The 23,874-nt window shown below is 41.2% G+C and overlaps 1 protein-coding gene and 1 non-coding gene across 12 annotated transcripts in view; both read left to right on the top strand.

Annotated features, from left to right (window-relative positions):
• Positions 1-23,874, top strand: part of Stau2 (staufen double-stranded RNA binding protein 2) — a 332,068-nt gene that overhangs the window by 53,074 nt on the left and 255,120 nt on the right. For 10 of the 11 annotated variants that reach the window (XM_075971430.1, XM_075971425.1, XM_075971427.1 and 7 more), the window contains one exon: positions 19,098-19,257. The exons of the other annotated variant lie outside the window; for it this stretch is intronic. In XM_075971430.1, coding sequence (XP_075827545.1) covers positions 19,098-19,257 — 160 coding nt within the window. The remainder of the gene's footprint in view (positions 1-19,097; positions 19,258-23,874) is intronic. 11 annotated transcript variants of the gene reach the window in all.
• Positions 15,661-15,824, top strand: LOC142851481 (U1 spliceosomal RNA). Its single transcript, XR_012910799.1, has one exon. It is a non-coding gene; the product is annotated as a U1 spliceosomal RNA (small nuclear RNA).

Genomic DNA, 23,874 nt, shown 5'->3' with positions numbered 1-23,874 from the left:
TCCAGTTCCGCCAGGGCTGCACAGAGAAACCCTGACTGGAAATACCAGAAAGAAAAAAAAAGTAAAAACACTGTGAAGTAGAAAATAATTTTTATGTATTCATACACAAATAGAGATCTGCAAAGTAAGGCATGTCGGAATAATTCAGCATATCTGTTAAAACAGAATAAAATTGATGCCTTTCCTTTTGTGATTGTGAGAGCTGATTGCCAACTCAAAAAAAAAAAAAATCACTTAGGAGGCAGCCAGCCAGCCAGCAGGCTATGTAGGCACACTTGGAAGAGTGTACTTCCTTTAGGGTAGCCTCTGTTGATTCGGTTAACTGAAGTTGGGAGAGCCACCCTCTAGGGCTGGGGTCCTGGACTACTGTGGGTGGGGGTGGGGGCAGCTGAGCACCAGCCTTCTGTCTGCTTCCTGACTGGATAGTCGTTGCCTTCACTTCCTGTTGCCAGGACTTTCCTGCAGTGACACTGTGCTCCACAACTGTGAGCCTCAAACCTGTTCTTTCTTATGTTTCTTTTGTCAGTTTTTTTTCTTTTACCAACAACAAGAAAAGTAACCAAAATATATTTCATAGAAATAATAAAAGTTTTAACTTTGTTTTTAAGATTTTGGCCTAGGGTCGTGGGATCTAGCTTAATGGTAGAGTACTTATCTAGCACACACAGAGCCCTGGATTTGATCTCTAGCAAACGAATCTCTGTAGATTTCTGCCCACATTTTTAGTTCTTGTCTGCAGTACAGGTGTCTTCTAGTCATTCACTAAAAGATCTCTACATCTCCATGAAGCAGTTTGAGTTTAGCAGGAGTAGAAACACTGGTCAGGGTCGTCCTGACTTGTGATATGTCTTAGGCAGTTAGTTCTTTGCTACTCTGGAGGCTTGTGAATGTTAAGTTTTAGTTCAGGGCATGGTTGGTATTATGGCGAGAACATTACAGGATTCTGATTTCTCCTGTAGTTCTTTTGTTATAGTCTTTCCTTCCTCCTTCCTCAGTGATTCCTGAACCTTAAAAGCAGGAGGCATGATACAGCTGTCCCATTTAGAACCGAACACTGTATAGTCTTTTCTCTTCGTGTTGAGCACTTGTGGGTCTCTGTATTAATCCCATTTACTTAAAAAAGAAGCTTCTTTTTATGTCAGCTGAACAAAATACTCACTATACATATAAAGGTAAGATCTTAACAGGTAGCTAATTGCTATGTCCATTTAATAGACTAATAGGTAGAGGCTCCTCTGGGGCCTGTGATCTAGCTAGTTATGGGTTTTGGCCCATTTTACCATGCAAGTGTTTTGAATTGTGGAACAGGCTTTAAATCTAATCAGGAAGGGGCTGGTTACTCCCATAACATTTGTGCCACTACTGCACCAGTTGGTTTTCTTGTCAAGGCAGTCATTATTGTAGCTTGTAGGGTTCCAGAGTGTGCTTAGAATCTTCTAGCAGTATGAAATCTACCTACTAGATATGAACTTTTCAGGTTGCTGCCAGCTTGATTCTTTCATGTTCTTTGACTCAAATATGTGGTGTTTTCAGTAATAGGGTCTCACTGTCAAGCTCTGGAGGGTAGCCAAGAACAATGGCAATAGTCTGTAATATTTGAGGGGCTTATCTATGGACCCCACTGACTAAATTAAGAAGAGATAACCCATACCCGGCACTAGGATTTTTATTGATAGCCTATGGTGTCTAGGAGAGCCATTATCCTCCCATGATAGGACTGCTCTAATTAAAATACTTTTATATATGCATATGCGTGTATTCTAGGGAACTTCTACAGTAGTAGGTTTCTGTATGGCATTTTAAATGTCTTCAGTGTTATCCCTTCTTTTTTTTTATTGAGAAAAGGAAAAAAACACAAGTTTCAGCCTCCTCCCAGCCTCCCATTTCCCTCCCCCTCCTCCCACCCTTCTCCCCCTCCTCCCACCCTTCTCCCCCTCCCCCCACTCCTCTACCCTCCCTCTTCAGTCCAAAGAGCAGTCAGGGTTCCCTGCCCTGCGGTAAGTCCTAGGTCCTCCCCCCTCCGTCCATATCAAGGAAGGTGAACATCCAAACTGGCTAGGCTCCCACAAAGCCAGCACATTACGTAGGATCAAAACCCTGTGCCATTGTCCTTGGCTTCTCATCAGCCCTCATTGTTCGCCATGTTCAGAGAGTCCGGTTTTATCCCATGCTTTTTCAGTCCCAGTCCAGCTGGCCTTGGTGAGCTCTCAATAGATCAGCTCCACTGTCTCAGTGGGTGGGTAAACCCCTTGTGGTCCCGACTTCTTTGTTCATGTTCTCCCTCCTTCTGCTCCTCATTGGGACCTTGGGAGCTCAGTCCAGTGCTCCAGTGTGGGTCTCTGTCTCTATCTCCATCCATCATCAGATGAAGGTTCTATGGTGATATGCAAGATATTCTTCAGTATTGCTATAGGATAGGGTAATTTCAGGTTCCCTATCCTCAGCTGCCCAAGGAACTAACTGGGGACATCTCCTTGGGCTCCTGGGAACAACTCTACGTTCAAGTCTCTTGCCAACCCTAAGGTGGCTCCCTTAACTAAGAATTGTGCTTCCGTGCTCCCCTATCCAACCTTCCTTTATCCCAATCATCCTTTTTTCCCAAGTTCCCCCAATCCTCCCCTTCTCCCTTTTCTCTCTCCATCATCCCACCCCACCCCCAAGATCCCAATTTTCTCCCCGGCAATTTTGTCTACTTCCCATAGCCAAGAGGATAACGATATGTTTTTCCTTGGGTTCACCTTCTTACTTAGCTTCTTTAGTTTCACCAATTGTAGACTCTGTGACCCTTATTTATGGCTAGAAACCAATTATGAGTGAGTACATCCCATGTTAATCTTTTTGGGTCTGGGTTACCTCACTCAGTATCGTGTTTTCTATTTCCATCCATTTGCATGCAAAATTCGAGAAGTCATTGTTTTTTACCGCAGCATAGTACTCTACTGTGTATATATTCCACACTTTCTTCATCCATTCTTCCATTGAAGGGCATCTAGGTTGTTTACAGGTTCTGGCTATTACAAATAAGACTGCTATGAACATAGTTGAACAAATACTCTTGTCATATGATAGGGCATCTTTTGGGTATATTCCCAGGAGTGGTATTGCTGGGTCCCGAATTTCCTGAGAAACTGAAACACTGCTTTCCAACGTGGTTGCACAAGATTGCATTCCCACCAGCAATGGATGAGGGTACCCCTTCCTCCACAGCCTCTCCAGCAAAGGCTATCATTGGAGTTTTTTATTTTAGCCATTCTGACAGGTGTAAGATGATATCTCAAAGTTGTTTTGATTTGCATTTCCCTGATCGCTAAGGAGGTTGAGCATGACCTTAAGTGTCTTTTGGCCGTTTGAACTTCTTCTGTTGAGAATTCTCTGTTCAGTTCAGTGCCCCATTTTTTAATTGGGTTAATTAGCATTTTCAAGTCTAGTTTCCTGAGTTCTCTATATATTTTGGAGATCAGACCTTTATCTGTTGCGGGGTTGGTGAAGATCTTCTCCCAGTCAGTAGGTTGCCTTTTTGTCTTAGTGACAGTGTCCTTTGCTTTACAGAAGCTTCTCAGTTTTAGTAGGTCCCATTTATTCAATGTTGCCCTTAATGTCTGTGCTGTTGGGGTTACACATAGGAAGCGATCTCCTGTGCCCATCTGTTGTAGGGTACTTCCCACTTTCTCTTCTATCAGGTTCAATGTGTTCTGACTGGTCTTTAATCCATGTGGACTTGAGTTTTGTACATGGTGATAGATATGGGTCTATTTTCATTCTTCTACAGGTTGACATCCAGTTATGCCAGCACCATTTGTTGAAGATGCTTTCTTTCTTCCATTGTATACTTTTAGCTCCTTTATCGAAAATGAGGTGTTCATAGGTTTGTGGGTTAAAATCCGGGTCTTCTATACGATTTCATTGGTCGACTTCTCTGTTTTCATGCCAGTACCACCCTGTTTTCATTACTGTAGCTCTGTAATAGAGTTTGAAGTCAGGGATGGTAATGCCTCCAGAAGATCCTTTATTGTATAGGATTGTTTTGGCTCTCCTGGGTTTTTTGTTTTTCCATATAAAGTTGATTATTGTCCTCTCCAGATCTGTGAAGAATTTTGATGGGATCTTGATGGGGATTGCATTGAATCTATAAATTGCCTTTGGTAGAATTGCCATATTTACTATGTTGATCCTCCCAATCCAAGAGCAAGGGAGGTCCTTCCATTTTCTGGTATCCTCCTCAATTTCTTTCTTCAATGCCTTAAAGTTCTTGTCAAATAGATCTTTCACTTCCTTGGTTAGAGTTACCCCAAGATATTTTATGCTGTTTGTGGCTATCGTGAAAGGTGATGCTTCTCTGATTTCCCTCTCTGCTTCCATATCCTTTGTGTATAAGAGGGCAACTGATTTTTTGGAGTTGATCTTGTGTCCTGCCATATTACTAAAGGTGTTTATCAGCTGTAAAAGTTCTTTGGTGGAGTTTTGGGGGTTGCTTATGTACACTATCATATCATCTGCAAATAACAAAAGTTTCACTTCTTCCTTTCCAATTCGAATCCCCTCGATCCCCTTATGTTGTCTTATTGCTATTGCTAGAACTTCCAGCACTATATTGAAGTGGTATGGAGAGAGTGGACAGCCTTGTCATGTTCCTGAGTTTAGTGGGATGGCTTTGAGTTTCTCTCCGTTTAATTTGATGTTAGCTGTCGGCGTGCTGTATATAGCTTTTATTATATTTAGGTGTGACCCTTGTATCCCTAATCTCTCCAATACTTTTATCATAAAGGGATGTTGAATTTTGTCAAACGCTTTTTCAGCATCTAATGAAATGATCATATGGTTTTTTTCTTTCAGTTTCTTTATATGCTGGATTACATTGATAGATTTGCGTATGTTGAACCAGCCCTGCATCTCTGGGATGAAGCCTACTTGATCATAATGGATAATTTTTCTAATGTGTTCTTGGATTCTGTTTGCCATTATTTTGTTGAGGATTTTTGTGTCGATGTTCATGAGTGAGATTGGCCTATAATTCTCTTTCTTGGTTGAGTCTTTGTGTGGTTTTGGTATCAGAGTAACTGTAGCTTCATAAAAGGAATTTGGCAATGCCTCTTCTGTTTCTATATTGTGAAATACATTAAGGAGTATAGGTATTAGCTCTTCTTGGAAGTTCTGGTAGAATTCTGCATTGAAACCATCTGGTCCTGGGCTTTTTTTGGAGGGGAGATTTTTGATAACAGCTTCTAATTCTTCGCGACTAACAGGTCTGTTTAGATTGTTCACCTGGTCCTGGTTTAACTTTGGTATATGGTGTTTATCTAAAAAAGTGTCTTTTTCATTTACATTTTCCAGTTTTGTGGCATATAGGCTTTTGTAGTAAGATCTAATGATTCTCTGAATTTCCTCTGTGTCTGTGGTTATGTCCCCCTTTTCATTTATGATCTTATTAATTTGCAAATTCTCTCTCTGCCATTTGATTAGTTTGGATAGGGGTTTGTCAATCTTGTTGATTTTCTCCAAGAACCAGCTTTTTGTTTCATTGATTCTTTGGATTGTTTTCTGTGTTTCTATTTTGTTGATTTCAGCCCTCAGTTTGATTATTTCCAGTCTTCTACTCCTCCTAGGTGAGTCTGCTTCTATTTTTTCTAGAGCTGTCAGGTGGGCTGTTAAGTCTCCAATGTGTGCTTTCTCTGCTTTCTTTAAGTGGGCACTTAGTGCTATGAACTTTCCTCTTAGGACTGCTTTCATAGTGTCCCATAAGTTTGAGTATGTTGTTTCTTTATTTTCATTGAATTCCAGGAAGACTTTAATTTCTTTCTTTATTTCTTCCTTAATCCAGGTATGGTTCAGTAGTTGACTGTTCAGTTTCCATGAGTTTGTAGGCTTTCTCGGGGTAGCATTGTTGTTGAATTCTAACTTTAATCCATGGTGATCTGATAAGACACAGGTGGTTATTAACATTTTTTGTAACTGTGGATGTTTGCTTTGTTACCGACTATGTGGTCGATTTTCGAGAAGGTTCCATGAGCTGCAGAGAAGAAGGTATATTCTTTCCTAATTGGGTGGAATGTTCTATAGATATCTGTTAAGTCCATTTGCTTCATTACCTCCATTAATTCTCTTATTTCTCTGTTAGGTTTCTGTCTGATTGACCTGTCCGTTGGTGAGAGAGGAGTGTTGAAGTCTCCTACTATTAGTGTGTGCGGTTTGATGGCTGCCTTGAGTTTTAGCAATGTTTCTTTTATGTACGTGTGTGCTGTTATATTAGGGGCATAGATGTTCAGGATTTAGACTTCATCCTGATGAACTGTTCCTGTTATGAGTATAAAATGCCCATCTCGATCTCTTCTGATTGATTTTAGTTTGAAGTCAGTTTTGTTAGAAATTAATATGGCCACACCTGCTTTTTTCTTAGGACCATTTGCTTGAAAGACCTTTTCCCAACCCTTTACTCTGAGTAGATGCCTGTGTTTGTGGTTGAGATGTGTTTCTTGCAAACAGCAGAATGTTGGATCCTGTGTTCGTATCCAATCTCTTAGCCTGTGCCTTTTTATAGGTGAATTGAGACCATTAATATTAAGTGATATTAATGACCAGTGGTTGTTTACGCCAGATTTTCTTATTGTTTTTGGAAGTAGAATTTGTGTGTCTCCCTTCTTTGAGTTGTGCTAGTGAAGGGTCGCTAGATGCCTCAGTTATTGTAGGCAGTGTTGGCAATGTTGGATTCCTTGGGTTGCGATTTTCCTTCTATTATTTTCTGTAGGGCTGGATTCATGGCTACGTATTGTTTAAATTTGTTCTTATCCTGGAATGTCTTGTTTTCTCCATTTATAGTGAACGAAAGCTTGGCTGGGTATAGTAGTCTGGGCTTGCGTCCATGGTCTCTTAGTTTCTGCAGTACATCTATCCAGGACTTTCTGGCTTTCATGGTTTTCATGGAGAAGTCAGGTGTAAGTCTGAAAGGTTTACCTTTATAAGTGACTTGGCCTTTTTCCTTTGCAGCTCTTAAAATTCTTTCCTTATTCTGTATGCTTTGTGTTTTGATTATTATATGGCGAGGGGATGTTTTTATTTGATCCAGCCTATTTGGTGTTTTGTATGCTTCTTGAACCTTCATAGGTATATCTTTCTTTAGGTTGGGAAAGTTTTCTTCTATAATTTTATTAAATATATTTTCTGGACCATTGAGCTGCACTTCTTCTCCTTCTTCTACTCCTATTATTCTTAGGTTTGGTCTTTTTATTGTGTCCCAGATTTCCTGAATGTTTTGTGATGAGAGTTTGTTGGACTTGCTGTTTTCTTTGATCAGTGTGTTTATTTTCTCAATGGTATCTTCAGAATCTGAGATTCTTTCTTCTAACTCTTGTATTCTGTTGGTTATGCTTGTTTTTGTAGACTCTGTTTGTTTACTTAAATTTTCCATTTCCATCCGGCCCTCTGTTAGTGTTTTCTTCTTTGCCTCTATTTCAGTTTTCAAGTCTTGAACTGTTTCCATTATCTGTTTGATTGTTTTTCCTTGGTTTTCTAGGGTCTCATTCACTGATTTATTCAATTCTTCAAACTTTCTGTTATATTTTTCATCCATTTCTATAAGGGCGTTTTTTACATGCTGTTTAAGGGCGTCAATCACTTTCATGAAGTCAATCTTTTCTACTTCTTCTTGATAAGGTGTTCATGTCCTCCCGTTGTGAGGTCGCTGGTTTCTGGTGGCTTCATGTTGCTTTTCAGCTTGTTGGGTGAATTCTTGCATTGGCGTCTGCCCATCTCTTCTTCCAAATGCTCCCTTATGGATCTTCTTTTACCGGATCAGGTCTCCTTGCCTACAGATGTACCTTCCCAGTGATGGATCTCCCCAGTGATGGCTCCCCTGGTGCTGAGATCAGATCTCCGTGCCCAATAATGGCTCTCCCAAATGCTGGCTCTCCTGGCACCCAGATCAGGTCTCCGTGCTGGTTGGGTAGCTCGCAAACAAAGCGCCTACCTTGCTTGGTTCAGGCAGGCTATAGAAACAAAGGAACTCCCGCCCGCTTGGGTGCCCTGAGGATTCGGACCCAGTGCCCAGACAGGCTGGGCTGGGTGATGTTATGTGCCGAAAGAGGGCAGTGGGGCCGAAGTGGGGAGGGTTCTGGATGCAAGCTGGGTGGGATAGGAAGAAAGAGGCAGTATGCAGGGAGTAGAGGCCCTGCAGAGAGCTGTTATCCCTTCTTATACTCTCTCCAACACCCTGCCCTCCCACCCTTTTCCCATTTAGTACTTACTGTTCCAGTCTTCCAATTTCCCCTTCAGATTGCCTTTGTTCACCCTCTTTCTCTTGAAATGACCCCATAACTCCTTACTACTTTGCAATTTAAACATATATATCTAAGATTAAAAACAATCATCCACATATGAGAGGGAACATCTGTCCTTCTGAAACTTGGTAACCTCACTCAGAATGATTATATCCATCCTGAGGATTTCATTGTTCTATAAAGATGAAAAACCACTCCACTGTGTGCATGTACCATGTTTTTATTGTTCATCATCGATGGACTTGTCGGCAGTCTCCGCTCCCTGGGTGCTGTGACTAGAGCAGCAGTGTGTATAGGTGAACTGTATCTCTGCAGAAGGATATGAAGTCCTTTGGGAATGTGCCCAGAGTGCCATATCCATTTCTAGCTTATTATGGAGCCTCCACACTGATTTAGATAGCAGCTGCACCAGTTTGCACTGCACCAACTGTGTGTGTGGGTTTTTTTTCTGTTGTTGTTGTTTGTTTTTTGAGACAGGGTTTCCCCATGTAGCAGTCCTAACTGTCCTGGAACCAGCTATTGTAGACCAGGCTGACCTCAAACTCACAGAGATTCACCAGCCTGTCTCCTGAGTGCTGGGATTAATGGCATGCGCCAACACTGCCTGGCATCATTTGTATTTCTTCTTTTGAGAGCTCTGGATAGGGCACAGTTTTCAATTGGGTTGTTTGTTTTCCTGGTTTTAATTCTTTCTCTAAATTCTTTGGATATTCTGGACTGTAGTAATAAGAGCGGCGGGGCTGGGTTCCCAGCACCCCGGCCGCCTGCTCGGCTAGCTTATGCCCCGAAATAATTACACGGACACTGTATTCTTTTAATCACTGCTTGGCCCATTTCTATCTAGCCTCTTCTAGGCTAATCACACCTGGACTAGCCCATTTCTAATATTCTATGTTACACAGATAGGTGCGCTTACCGGGAAGATTCTAGCCTAAGTCCATCCTGGGTTGGAGCTTCATTGCGTGTATCTTCCCTGGAGCGGGGAGCATGGCATTTCTCTGAGGCGTCTGCTCCCGAGAGGAGAGCTGTGGAGTCTGATCTCACTTTCTCTTCCTCCCAGCGTTCTGTTCTGTTTATTCCACCTACCTATGTTCTAGCCAATAAAATGGGCCAAGGCAGTTCCTTTATTAGCCAATGACCTTCCTCCATCACTGGACACTAACCCTGTGTCAGATATATAGCTGGTAAAGTCTTTACCCCATACAGCAGACTGCCTCTTCATTCAGATAGTGGCCTTCTCTGCTGCACAGAAGCTACTTAGTGTAGTGAGGACCACTCGTCTTAATGCCTGCACAGTGGAAGTCTGGTTCAGAAGTTCTTTCCTGTGCCTAGAAGTTGAAGTGTATGTCCTGACTTCTCCTCTAACAGACTTGGGGTATTAGAGTTATTTAAAAAATTTAAAATTTTATGTGTATGAGTGTTTTGCCTGCATGTATGTCTGCTTGCCACATATATGATTGGTGCCCATGGAAGTCAGAATTGGACATTGGATTGTGTGGAACTGGAGTTACAGTCAGTTGTGAGCTTCCTTGTAAGTATTGGAATAAAACCTTGGTCCTCAGGATGAGCAGCCAGTGCTCTTAACTACTGAGCCATCTCTTCAGCTTAGGACATCAGGGGATATATTGAGTTCCTTATCAATTGCTGTGCTGATATTTATGGATTCAGCTTATATCAATTAGCTTGTTGTTTGGATCTCCTTATGGAAAGCCTGATTTTCTTCTGTCATTCACACATCTCTGCCAGTCATATAAAATATATTTTAATGAAAGAAATGATTATCTTTTTCAAGAAAGATTTAAACCTAGTCCTGACTCATAGTTTTCTTGGAACATTAACTAATAATATGTCAGTTCCCTTGCATATGTGTATGTTTGTATGCTAAGTAGAAATTCTAATTTAAATGGTCTTGGTTAGACCCACACCTCAGGATTTCAAGGCTCTGAAAAGTTTCGGTTTTGTAGTCAGAGTTGAGACACTGCCAGAAATGAAGATCTCCAGGTACATGTGGGCTTCCTATTCATTCTTGAGGGAGGTAGGCCTACCTTACCTTTATATGCCTCCCCCTGTTCTGTTGAACAGTATATAACCTGAGCTACTTAGGGTGGTGTTAATGAAGAGTGTTTGCCTACACATATGTATGTGTGTCACATGCATGCCTGGTGACCATAGAGGCCAGGAGACCTGGTATCCAAACCTTCGGAAGAGCAGTAAGTGGTGTTCTTATCTGCTAAGCCATCTCTCTGGCCCCCATCTTTTTTAGTTTTTTTTTTTTTTTGAGATAGGACAGAGTTTCTCTGTGTAACCACCCTGGCTGTCCTGGAGCTACCTCTGCAGGCCAGGCTGGCCTTGAACTCACAGGGATCTCCTGCCTCTGCCTCCCAAGTGCTCCAGGCCCTATCTTAAGGCAACTTTTAGTATATAACTACTAAGTAAAAATCATGTTAATGAGGTTGGAGAGATAGCTTAGAGTTTAAGAGCACTAGCTGATCTTCCAAAGGTCCTGAGTTCAGTTCCCAGCAACTACATGGTGGCTCACAATGGGATCTGGTGCCCTCTTCTGGCATGCATACGTACACGCAGACAGAACACTGTACATAATAAAAAATAAAGAAAGAAAAGTCATGATGTTTACCTTCTCCCTCTTCAGTGTTCCATTCTTTTTGGTACTTGCACTCTGACATTATTTATTGTTCCTTCCATTGTTGTGAGTTGTTACAGTTGTTTGTCATCTTTATACCTGTCTGTCTTTCTCATGTCTGAGCAGGCGACTGTCAGTGTTTGGAGTCGAGGTCCTATTGTTAGAAGAAGCTGTTTCTTCCTTTGTGTCTTGATAAATTGTCAGGGTGATAAGGGCTGCACTTTTGCTGGCACTTTGAACAGGATAGCTTCGTGATAGATGTCACCTAGGGAGACTGCTCATCTAGTGGCTTTGCCTCCCTCTCCTCCTCCCCTCCTTTTTCTTTAGATTTATTATTTTATATTCATGAGTGTTTGGTCTGGATGTACGTCTGTGCCATGTGCATACCTGAGCCAGATCAGATCAGAAGAAGGTGTCGGAGCCCCCGGAACTGGAGTTACGTATGCTTGGGAGCTGCCTCATGGGAGCTGGGGGCTGAACCCAGGTCCTCTGAATGAGCATCTCATCCTCTTTAACATTGGAGCCTTGTCTCCAGTCTCCTCATTGAATGGCTTTGAAATCAAGTTGTCATCATCATTTTCAAAAATCCCAGTTACATTTGCTAGGCTGATCCTAATCCTGCATTGCCATCATGTGTCATTGAGCAGCTAATTAAAAATCTCAGCTTTTAAGTCTGTGAGCTGAGAAATAGAATGCCTTCATAGTGCTGGTATAGCGGACTGAGCACTCATTAAACAAACATAATTCTTTAGTATGTGTGGTGCGTGCGTGTGATGTGCAGGTGTGTTCACTGTGCATGTACTTAGGTGGCTGGAAAACTACATGTTATATTGCTCACTCTTCACCTTGTTCTTTGAGCCTGACTGGGTCTCTCACTGAAGTTGGAACTTGGTGTTTGGCTAGACTGGCTGGACATTCATCTGTCTCTGCTCTTCATCACTGGGGTGCCATGCTGCGGCACCCAGCTTTTACTTGTTCTAGAGATCAAAACTCAGGTCCTAATGGCTGTGCAGCAAGCACTTCGCACACTGACCCCTCTCCCAAGACCCCTTGGATTGTTGGATTGTAATTCTCAAGGATCATGTTAATGCTGAGGCATCCACATCATTTTAGTTATTTGCTAATGATTATGATTGTTTTGCAGGTTTTTTTTTTATTTGGAGACTGGGTTTCTTTGTGTTCTTTGAGTGTCCTAGAACTAGACCAGGGCTGGCCTCGAACTCACAGGTCTGCCTGCCTCTGCCTCCTGAGTGCTAGGATTAAAGGTGTGCGCCACATTACCAGGTTTGCTAGTGATTTATAGGACCGAACAATTTTGGAAAAAGGTCCATTTAGTGTTTCCTATGTGATAACCACTGTTAATTAATCTTGAAATAGAATGAAATAAGATACATTTAATACCATTAGAAGCTCAGTCTCGTGGCATTATGAACCTTTTCTGGGAACTTTAAGTTGCAGTTAATCAAAAGAGGCCATGAATTTGAAAGAAAACAAGGAGGGGTACTTGGGAGGATTTAAAGGGGGGAAAGGAAGGGAAAGTAATATAAATATATGATAACCTCAAAAATAAAATAAATAATTAAAAGTTTAAGTTATAAAACATTCATGACAGATACACGATAACATGTCCATATTACCAATATTTTGCTCAGATTATTTTGCTTAACTCTCTATACAGTGGAGGTTTTAATTTTAATTTTATTTTTAAAGAATTTGAACCAGGAACTCACTGTATAGCACAGGCCAGCCTCAGACTCAACGATCCTTCTGCCCTTGCCCAACCAGTGGTGGGGTTATAGGGTATGCACCTCTGCTCTGGCTCCATGGGGCTTCTTTAAAGAGCATGACTGCCAGTCAGTGCTTTGCTAAGAGCCTAAAATATAATACCACGCTGTTTCTGCACTCAGTAGGTGGAAAACACTAAACATCATATAGTGTGATGTGTGTGTGTGCCTTTTCTCTGTTGACATTTTTACATTTGCTTTGTTTAAATAGGATCTGATCAAGGATCACATTAGATTATCTAATCACATTAGATTGTCTTTTTTATCTGTTAATATTACCTTTCCTGATGGGCAGTGGTGGCGCACACCTTTAATTCCAGCACTCAAATAGGCAGAGCCAGGCAGATACCTGTGAGTTCGTGGCCAGCCTGGTCTACAGAGCTAGTTCCAGGACAGCTAGGGCGGCTACACAGAGAAACCCTGTCTCAAAAAACAAAAAACAAACAGAGAACAACAACAACAACAAAAATTACCTTTTCTTTCTTTTTCCTCACTGTCCTTTGATATCAGTTAGTTGAAGATAGAGTTATTTGTCTTGTAAGATGTTCCATATTTTGTGTATGGTTTTTGTGTTTGCTTTTTGTTGTTTCAGATGGGGTCTCATAGACTGGCTTTGAGCTTGGGATTCTCTTGCCTCAGCTCCCTAAATGCTGGAGTTACAGGCATGCAGTACCATGCTTGACATCTGTCCCAGGATTTAGATTTAATACATAGGGTTTTCGTTTTCTTTTTTCTTTTTATTTATTTCATCATTTGGGAAAATATAGTTAGGATGACTAGGAATTTTAACTGTAGACTGTGCCTTTTGAGTCCATATTCTCAGGTAAGATTGAAATACTAATTTTCTTTTGTATGGGAAGATGCTGTGGAAATACAGGAAGCAGAATGAGGATGATGTAAGAGAGGTCTAGGGTAGAGATGGCGGGGAGAATATAAACAAAAAGATGGGAGACACTTTGTTTTTCTGCTTCAGTGCAATCCTCTTTGCGTTTGTGCTTTCAGCTACATCAGAAGTATTCATGTTCGGTTTATGTCGTGTGAACCAACATTTCCAAGGTCCACAGAAGTGCATCCTGCATCCTATGGTGTGTGTTTCCCTGCACCTGAGACCTTAGGTAGCTAGTGGTTTGTCTTCTGTGATCAACAACCATGACTCCTTTCTAGAGTTTGACATCATCATACTAATTTATATGCGCTTTTACTTCTACCGAGCACAGTCATTTTGAGTTCATGTTTCATTGAGTTATGTGAGTCTGTATATCAGTATTTCTTTTTTTTTATTATCCACTGTTCCTTGTGTGGATGTAGCACTCTTTAAAATCCACGGGTTGATGGATATTTTGGTTTCATCCTTTTGCTATTATAATGATACTTTGAACATGTGTATACATGTCTTAGTAGGAATATATATTTTCTTTTCATTCTTGGTAATAATTTGGGATCGACAGGGTGTGGCTGAAGTAAGTTTAAATTGCTAAGACTCTGCTTTTTAATATCTTTTGACCTTTTACATCCCTGTCAGATTTTATGCAAGAGTTATTGTTTTTGTTTTTCAAGATGGGGTTTCTCTGTGTAGCCCTGGATGTCCTGGAACTCACTCTGCAGACCAGGCTGGCCTCGAACTCAGAGTTCTGCCTACCACTGCCTCCCAAGTGCTGGGATTAAAGGTGAGTGCCACTATGCCTGCTTAGTATGTGTATTTTTAATCAAGAGTCTTTTCAAATATTTCACTTGTTATTATTAGTTTGTTTGCTTTAAAGGTTTGAAATTATAATATAAATCATATTTTCTCGTGTGTTTAAATTTCATGCGATAGTCTATAGAAAACAAAGTGGAATTACAAAGCAGCAGTACAAGTAACATTAGTTTTTATATTTATGTATTATTTTGCCTTACATGAAATCTTCTGTTTCTTTGTATATGTTTGAGTTACCAACTAGTGTTCTTTCATCGTAGCATGAAGGTCTTTTCTGTTTTCATCATGCCTTGTCAGCTACTAGCAGCAGCTTTCCGATAACTTTTTAAATTTCACCTTCACTTTTGAAGTGTGGTTTGTTCACATTAGCATTCCTGGTTGAGTGGTTCCCCCTTTTATCTTTGTAAATATATCCTCCTCCTTATGGTCTAGTTACCATAGTTTCTGCTGAGAATCTGTCAGTCTCACAGATGATCTCCTCTAGAAGATCTCAGTTATCTGATTGGTTGCATCTTCCCTACCTTGGGAAAAGGATCTTTCTGTACATCCCACACTGCCCTTAAAATCCTGATCCCGCCTCATCCTCCAGCATGTGTACCAACATGTCTGGCTTTACATCTCATCATTTTTAATTGTCTTTCACAGCTTTGAATATATGGTGTTTTAGTTTAGATCTCTGAGTTTGTTCTGCTTGGGATTTGTTGAGATTCTTAGATATATAGGTTCATATCTTTCATCAAAGTTGGAAACTTTTAAGCCATAATTTTAAAGTGTTTTTTATTCCCTTTTCCTTCTGTGAGATTTTTATAATTATGATCTTTCCCACCTCTCCCCCCTTATCTACCCTTTTCTTTTTTTAAGAGACCGAATCCTGCTATGCAACTCTGATTGGCCCAGCCTTGCCAGGCGAACTAGGAAGGCCTCTAGTTCACAATCATTTCCCTGCCTCTCTCTTTCTGTTAGGGTTATAGATACACACTGCCATATCTAACTTCAGTTGTTTTTTTTTTATTCTTCTTGGTTCTCAGACTAGGTAATTTTAATTGTGTCATATTCAAATTTACTGATTCTTTTCCCTTCCTATTCAAGTATGTTGTTGATTTTTTTCTAAGAATTTTAAAATTTCCTTATTACTTTCAGCTCCCAAATTTCTACTTGGTTGGTACCCTTTTATAATTAATATCCCCTATGTTTTCATCCATTGTTTTCTTAGTTTTTTTGTGTACAATTTCCTTCACTTTTGAGTATACTTAAGACAGTTGATTTTTAATACTTACCTGGCAAGGGAGATACCACAATCATGAAGGTGGTTTTCCCAGGGCGAGACTTCTCCATTGCTCTACAGATATCCTGACCTCTGTGATTTCCCCAAACATGGGAAACTTGACTGCATAATCTATGGTTGTGGGGGACCGTATTTTCATTTTCCCCTTAAAAAAATAAAATAATAATAATAAGTAAAAATAATAAAGGGCAGTCAATTTAAGTCTTTGTTTGGTATGTCCAGTGTCTTCACTATCAGGGACTGTTTTTGTTAATCATCTTCCATGTGAGTGGCTGTATGGCACACGGGTATGTGTGTGCACGTGTGCTTCACAAGTGTTGTTGAGGACTGGATGGACAGCTTTAATATTGTAAGGTGATGTCCCCTTCTCTAAGGTTGCGTGTTTAGTTGATGAGAGGTGCAGTTCATTTAATTAGTGTTTTATGATGTGTGTCGGTATGGGTCTTTTAGTTTGTCTTGCTTGGAATTTGTTGAGATTCTTGAATACTTTCTGTCACTGTAACATAATGCCACAACCAAAGCAACCTACAAAAGAGAGCATTTAACTGGGGCTCAGGGTTCCAGAGGATTGTAGTCTATGATCTTCATTGGGGGGTCTTGGCAACAGGCAGGCATAGCACTGGAGTAACAGTCTAGAACTTACATCGGATTCAGAAGCAGGATGCAGAGAGAAAGAGCTAACTCCGCAGTGACATTCCTCTTCTTATAAAACCATACTATTTTTTCCCAAAGAGTTCCACTACCTGGGAACCCAGTATTCAAATAGATAAGCCTATGGGGACCATATTACATTCCTTGGCCCCTAGCTTATAGCCATATCATAATGCAAAGTGGATTTGGTACAACTTCAAAAGTCCCCAGAGTGTTTCAAAGTCTTAACACAGTTTAAAAATCCAGAGTCCAAAGTCTCTTCTGAGACTAAATACAGTCTTTTAACTGTAACCCCTTAAAAGCAAAAACTAGATTACATGCCTCCAACATACACTGGCACAGAATATACATTACTATTTCAGAAGGGAAAAATGGGGCACAGTGAAGAAATACTGGTCCAGTGCGCGACAGAAACTTAGCAGGGCAGACTCCAAAATAGCTCTGTGTCTGTCATCACAGGTCTTAGATGGCTTTCAGGCCTCACACTCTTTCCAGTTCTGTTGGCTGTCGGTTACTTCCCTCTTGGGCTCCACATCCTGTTAGTTTTCCTTGGCAGGTGTTCGTGACTCTGATACCTCCAACCTCTTCTGGTCTCCAGTATCTCCAAACTTCACTTTTCCCAGCTTCGTGTAATGGCCTCTCTGCGTCTCCCTGCAGGACCCTTAGCCCCTACAACTTTCTTTCACCTCAGAGGAAGCTTGCGTGGCCCCTCTACTCCTAACTCCTTTTTCATTCTAAGGCCACAACCACATGGGTGATGCTGCCAGGTTCTGCTGCACCGACTGGGATGGCGCCCAGCCCACTCTTTGAATCACATTTGTGTAAGTTTTGATTTATTGCTGCTCTTTAGGAACAGATAATTCTGTAGGTCTTCTCTTTTCACAAATTTCAGGAGTCTTCCCCAGAGGGCAGCACTTCTTCTATTCCATTTTTCCGTATTTCTTCTAGTAATAAACCAAGGCTTCAACAGGAAGTTTCTTGCTGTTTTCTCCTTAAACTATACATTTTCTATTTCGTTTTTTTTTTTTTTTTGCATTATGGGAACTCCTTCAGCCAGTAGCCTTTTAGAATCCAGCCCACTGAGTGTGGTCTCAGGTACTCTAAGTACAGATGAAAAGCATTTGCAGCCCCCTTTTTCTGCTGGATTTGGTTCCCAGTTCCCAGTTCCCAGTGCACACAGAGGACTGCAGATGTGAGTTTATCCCCAAATAAATAAACCTTTTATAACACTCCATTCGGGCTATTGTGGAACTCTTTGATATTGACATTATTGCTTGCTCCTTTTTGTTGTAGATCTACATAAGAGCAATTACTAATAACTACACAACAGAATTGATATTAGACTGTCTTGAAATGTCCTCTGGCAGTGAAATTAGTCCAGAGCTCCAGTTTAGCCTCAGGCAGATTCTTAGACAAAGGCAAATGCAGACGAGTTCTTTGACAAAATATCACAAATGGTCTGTAGCCCATTGCTAATATTGTTGGGAACCTCTTGAGCTAGACTTTCATCGTCCACATTGCTCTCAGCACCATTATCTTCCAAACTCATTTTAGTTTGGCCTATTAGGCCCCACTTGGAGTGCTCAACCTCTTTTCTTGTTCAGTCTTCCAAATTCCTCCAAAAAACCCAGCATGGTCAGGATTTCACAGCTGTGTCCCTTTTCTGGTTGGTACTAGCTTCCTAGTGACTTTGCTGTTGCTGCAACAAAACACCATGACCAAGACAATTTCTAAAAGAAAGCGTTTAGTTTGGGCACCACTAATTAATTTCCTGGGCAGAGCCTCTGTGTGCCTTGAAGATGCAGTCTTCTTGTCATATCCCACACAGTTCAGCTTCTCTCACAAAACTAGTTCTTTCATGGAGGCCACACCTCCGTGACTTCATCTACCTCCCAGAGACCTCCCAGGTACTATCACATCCAGTATGAGGGTTTCAATCTAAGACTGAGAGGAGGGAGCACACCTATCCTGTCCAAAGTGGGCTATATTTCTTATATATGCTTTCTAAAGTCTCTCTTCTTTTTTTCCATGGATACCACTGACTTGGTAGATTTCTTGATTAGCTGGATATATAAGGAAAGATAAAGAAATTAATTAGTGGCCCCCAAATCAAACTACTTCCCAGACTCTAGAACTATGAGATTTTTTTTTTGTTGTTTTTTAACCCATCTAGTCAATGGTACTGCTAAAGTAGGCTGAGCAAAAATAGTTGGGAAAATTCACTAAATAGAGGCCAGAGAATGCTCCCATGGGCTCATATATTTAAATGCTGGGTCCCCAGTTGGTGGAACTATTTTGGAAGGATTGGGAAGTGTGGCTTTGTTGGAGCAGATGTGTTACTTGAAGTGAGCTTTGAGGTTTTTAAAAGCCTATGTCATTCCCAGTTAGTTCTCTCTGGGCCTCCTACTTGTGGATCAAATGGAAGCTCTCAGCTATAATTCCAGTGCCTTCCTGCTGCTGTGACCCTCACTATGTTGGTCTTAGACTCACAGCCCTCTGGAGCCTTGAGTCTCCACACTAAACGCTTTTTTTTTTGATGGGATTAAGACAGTTGGGTACAGTCTCCTGACATCCTTTCACTGGGTAGAATATAGGTTTTTGTTGTTGTTGTTGTTGCAAGCAATCACTGATATGCAGAAGCTGTAATTGTGGTTCTATGGTGTGTGTGTGTGTGTGTGTGTGTGTGTGTGTGTCTGTGTGTTCTCTCAGACCACCAATTTTGGTACCTGAAAATTTTTATGTTTTCTCTGTTTGTCTGTATTTTTCTAAGATGTTCTCGGTGCAGCTGAGTCTTGGCGAGCAGACATGGGAGTCCGAAGGGAGCAGTATAAAGAAGGCCCAACAGGCTGTTGCTAATAAAGCTTTGACGGAATCTACGCTTCCCAAACCAGTTCAGAAACCACCCAAAAGTAATGTCAATAATAACCCAGGTACGGCACTGACTTGACCTTTGTTCTGTGAGCTGATGTGTTACTCTTCTTTCTGTGTTGCCCTGTGAGTCATACAGGCACACAATTAGTGCTATACACACACGATAAGGAAGGTAACTGCAAACGAGAGAGTTACGGTTGTTTTGACAGTTCACTTAGTGGAAACTGTAAAAATCTATTCCTTTGAATGCAGGCAAAAGCACATGTGCTTGCAAATGCAGGAAATGTGTGTCTTTTAAGGTAAAGGAATTGTTTCCCTTCTTAGAGTATATGTACTAAGAAATTTAATAATTAAGTTATTCCTTTTTAGTTTAATGCAAAATTATAAAGGTGTCTTGTTAAATATTTTGATTATTGGTGTAAAAGTTTGAAAATAGCTGTGAATTTAGAACATTCATATGAAATTTATTAAGAACCTCCCAAATCTGTAAAGCCATTCATGTGCAAAATTCTTAAATGAATGACAGTTCTAATTTTAATTTTCTAAGAACAGTTTTTGACAGCTGTTTTGATTGCATCACTCCCAACAACATCATGTCCATTGTCTTTTGAGAAGAGGCAAGCCTGTGTTAGCCATAGTGTGTTAGTTGATAAAGTCAAGTTAGTAAAGTTCTTCTGAGTTCAGTTTCAGCCATATGTTTGTTTACTCATTTGTTAACCTATTAATATGTTCTTACTGTTGAATCAGTGCTAGTACTGCTTCAGGTCTTTTTAAATAACGTGAAGCCCACTCACTAGCTAATGGTGACTCTGCTCTGTTTGATTAAGCCCTGTGCTTGTCCTCACACTTCTTCACTGGCCTGTGCTTGTTAGATACAGGCTGCTCTGTTCAAGGCTCTCTCCCAATGTCATTGCTTTCCTATAGCAGACCCTCTGCCCCGTTCAAGGCTCTCTCCCAGACTCCGTGGTTTCCTATAGCAGACCCTCTGCCCTGTTCAAGGCTCTCTCCCAGACTCCGTGGTTTCCTATAGCAGACCCTCTGCCCTGTTCAAGGCTATCTCCCAGACTCCGTGGTTTCCTATAGCAGACCCTCTGCCCTGTTCAAGGCTCTCTCCCAGACTCTGTGGTTTCCTATAGCAGACCCTCTGCCCTGTTCAAGGCTCTCTCCCAGACTCCGTGGTTTCCTATAGCAGACCCTCTGCCCTGTTCAAGGCTCTCTCCCAGACTCCATGGTTTCCTATAGCAGACAGACCCTCAACCCTGTTCAAGGCTCTCTCCCAGACTTTGTGTGTAGGGATAAGTCCAGCCCCTTAGGGGGCGTGTTCGCCTCAGGCTAATGTTTACCTATAAATCTGGCCAGCGTGCTCCCAGCCACCCCTTCTGCTTTCCTGGTCTCCCCCATAACGGTGGTTCTGTAAGTCTATTTCCCCATTAAAGCTGTATATATTTTTACAATCTGTCTGCATTCATTTACGCCGTTATATTTGTGGATTTTAATCCCAGCTCTTGGAGAGGCAGAGGCTTGTGGATCTACCTGTGGCTGGTTGAGGCCAACCTGGTCTACAAAGCAAGTTCCAGTACAACTAGGGCTACACAGAGGAACCATGTCTCAAAAAAGCAAAAAGGAAAAATAAAAAAAACCAAACAAAAAAAATAAAACCATTTGTGGTTGTGTATGGTACACCAACATGTATTAAACACTTGCTGTTACCTATGCACAAGGTATACAACCTCTTTTTCTGTATCTTACAGTTTTGTACACAAATATATAATTTAATGGTAGATATTAAGTGCCAAGTAAATAATAGCAGCTGTTAATGTTAAAAGTAATGATCATGTTAACTGAAGTAAGATGTAGGCCTTGAGGGAGTCCAGGTATGGGGGAAAAAGGAAAGAACATTCTAGACTGAAGGAATACTAAGAAGGGCCCAGGAGTAAGAAGGTTTGGTAGAAACCAGTTTCTGTGTGTGGTGATGATTTTAGTTACTGTACGTGAGTGCTGAGTTGGCAGTAGAGGTGGGAGGGATGCACTGGGAAAGACCCAAGCATCCCTTTCACAAGACTTTTTTTTTTGTCATTTAGGGTACTTAATATCTAACAACAAATGGATGATGGTTTAAAAGAGCATTTTAGCATGTGACATTTGACATGTGATTGGGAGATGCAAGACAAGAAAGCAAGGTGACCAGCTAGGTGGTCAGTGCCATAGTTTGGAATAAATACATTTAACAAACTGCCATGTGTTGCAGATACTGTGTGTCCTTCTCTTCGAGGTGATGAGAGTGGACTGTGGTGTGGAGGGAAGCAGCTCTCATGCATTTAATGAAAGCATGGCTGTGAGCTAAGCTCTGCATCCCTATAGCAAGGACAACCTCAGTGAGACTCAAAGTATAGGAAAGTCTGAAAGCCCAGTAGCCACTCAGTTCCAGTGTGGAGTATTGGGGTAAGCTAGAAAAGGGGAAAGAGTATTTGGACAGACTTTTAAACACGTGCAGACAAGCGCACAAATTACGCTTGCAGAGCTGGACACAACTGCTTTGTGAAACACTAATGCAGATTCTGCCATTGCCGTAGCAGCTTCCCTCCTTCAGAAAGAAGCTATCCTGAGTGTCCCACAGGCTGTGGCTGCACCTTGGAATCATGTGTTCCTCTTTGTTGACGCCTCCTTATTACAAAGGTGTTTGTAAGATTCAGCCGTTTTCTTGCTAGTGCACAAATACTTGGATTATTTCCAGATTGGGATTGTTAGTAATCCTGCTGTGAACATTCTTGTATACACACACACCTTTCTGTTGGGAGTGAACCTGGGGTTGGAACTGCTGGGTGGTAGGTTTTTATGTTCTCAGAGTTAGCATGCATTGTCAAGTGCTCCATTAGCAGTTACTAAAGCCCTCTTTGTCCTTGTTCACCATTGACTGTTTCAGCTTTCTTAGCTCTTCTGTGCTAGGGCTCTTAATAAATTTCATCTGCGTTTCCCTAGCAGCTGGGGAAGATGCCTGGTGAAATGTTCTCGATGATGGTGCCATTTGTTCATTAGCATTAGCATAGTCTCTGTTGAAAAGAGTCTGTTTGGTTTATACACTGCTTAAAATTATGTTCTGTTTTTTATAACTTAGAGGTTTCATACATATTCTAGACTCACATAGTTTGATATATGAATACATTAGAATATTTTGTAGAATATTGCAGAGGATCTTTTGAAAATCTTTTTTTTTTGGGTTGTTTTCTAAGACTTACTTTCTCTGTAGCCCTAGGTGTCCTAGAACTTGCTATGTGTTCCAGGCTGACCTCAAACTCTCAGAGATCTGCCTGCCTCTACCTTTAGTGCTGGGCTTAAAGGTATGCACCACATGTCTGCTTCTTTTGTAATTCTTTTTTTAAAATTATTTATTTATTTTTCTTATATGTGCATTGATGTTTTGTCTGCACTATATCTTTGTTAGGGTGTTGGGTCCCTTGGAATTGGAGTTACAGACATTGTGAGCACCCATGTGGGTGCTGAGGATTGAACCTGGGTCTTCTGGAAGAGTGGTTAGTGCTTGTAGCTGCTGAGCCATCTCTCCAGCCCCTCTTTTGAAATTCTTAAGGTTGCATTTCAAAGAATAGAAATTTTTCTATTTTAATGATGACAGATTTATTAGTCTTATCTTAAGTGCTTTTAAATATGTTATTTGCTAAATCTCATCTCTTTCAAGGCTGTGAAGATACTTTATGTTATTTTTAGAAGTGTTATTGTTTTGTCTTATTAACTGAGACCTCGAGTCTGTCAAGTGTCAAGTTTATTTATGTGTGATGTGGGGTAAAGTTTCAGGTCTGTTGTCTTAGTACATTTTGTGAGGTTGGCTAAAATGGCATCCCCATACTAGTGCACTGCAGAGGCAGCTTTGTGTAACCAGGCAGGCACAACTGGGAGAGAGGAGCCTGGTGGATGGGAGAGATCTAGTCCCTAAAGAGGTTGGACCTCGATTCTTCTCAGCATGGTCTTCCTGCCAGTTAACTAGAACTGTGCTATAGAATTACTCTGCTTCTTTCTATTTTTTTTAACTTTTGAAATAATTTCAGATTTATATAAAATTTTTAGAAATAGATCTAATGTATACCTCTCATCCAGATACCCCATGTTTGGCAGTATTGAGCCATCTGGGAGTAAGTTATTCAAGTGATGTTCCTCTTTCCTGTAGTATTCCAGGGTTCCATTCCTCCTCCTCCCTCACTTTTCTGACAGTGTCTTATACTGTAGTCCTAGCTGGGCTGGAATTTAGGACAGTCCTCCTGTCTCCCCTTCCTAAGTGCTATTTCAGATGGGAGCCACCACGCCTGACTCCATGTGCCTCCTCCTCCTCCTTCTTCTTCTTCCTCTTCTTCTTCCTCCTCCTCCATGTGCATTTTCTCCTTGTTGTTCTTCTTTTTCCTCCTCTTCCTACTCCTCCCTTTTCCTCCCCCCTTTTGGTTTTTGAGGCAGGATTTCTCTGTGTAGCTTTGAAGCCTGCCCTGGAACTCTCTCTGTAGACCATGCTGGCCTCAAACTCACAGACATCCTCCTGCCTCTTTAATCCCAAATGCTGGGATTAAAGGCGTGCACCAGCACCACCTGGCTGCTTGTGCATTTTTTAAGTGCATAAGTAACCTCTTGTTAGACAGTAGAATGGGGCATCATTTACTCCACAGACTCCACTC

Source organism: Microtus pennsylvanicus, chromosome 5 (assembly GCF_037038515.1).
Source record: "Microtus pennsylvanicus isolate mMicPen1 chromosome 5, mMicPen1.hap1, whole genome shotgun sequence".
NCBI classification, from domain to species: Eukaryota; Metazoa; Chordata; class Mammalia; order Rodentia; family Cricetidae; genus Microtus; species Microtus pennsylvanicus.
Note: the sequence above shows the minus strand (reverse complement) of the source record. Positions and strands in the feature narration are given on the sequence as shown.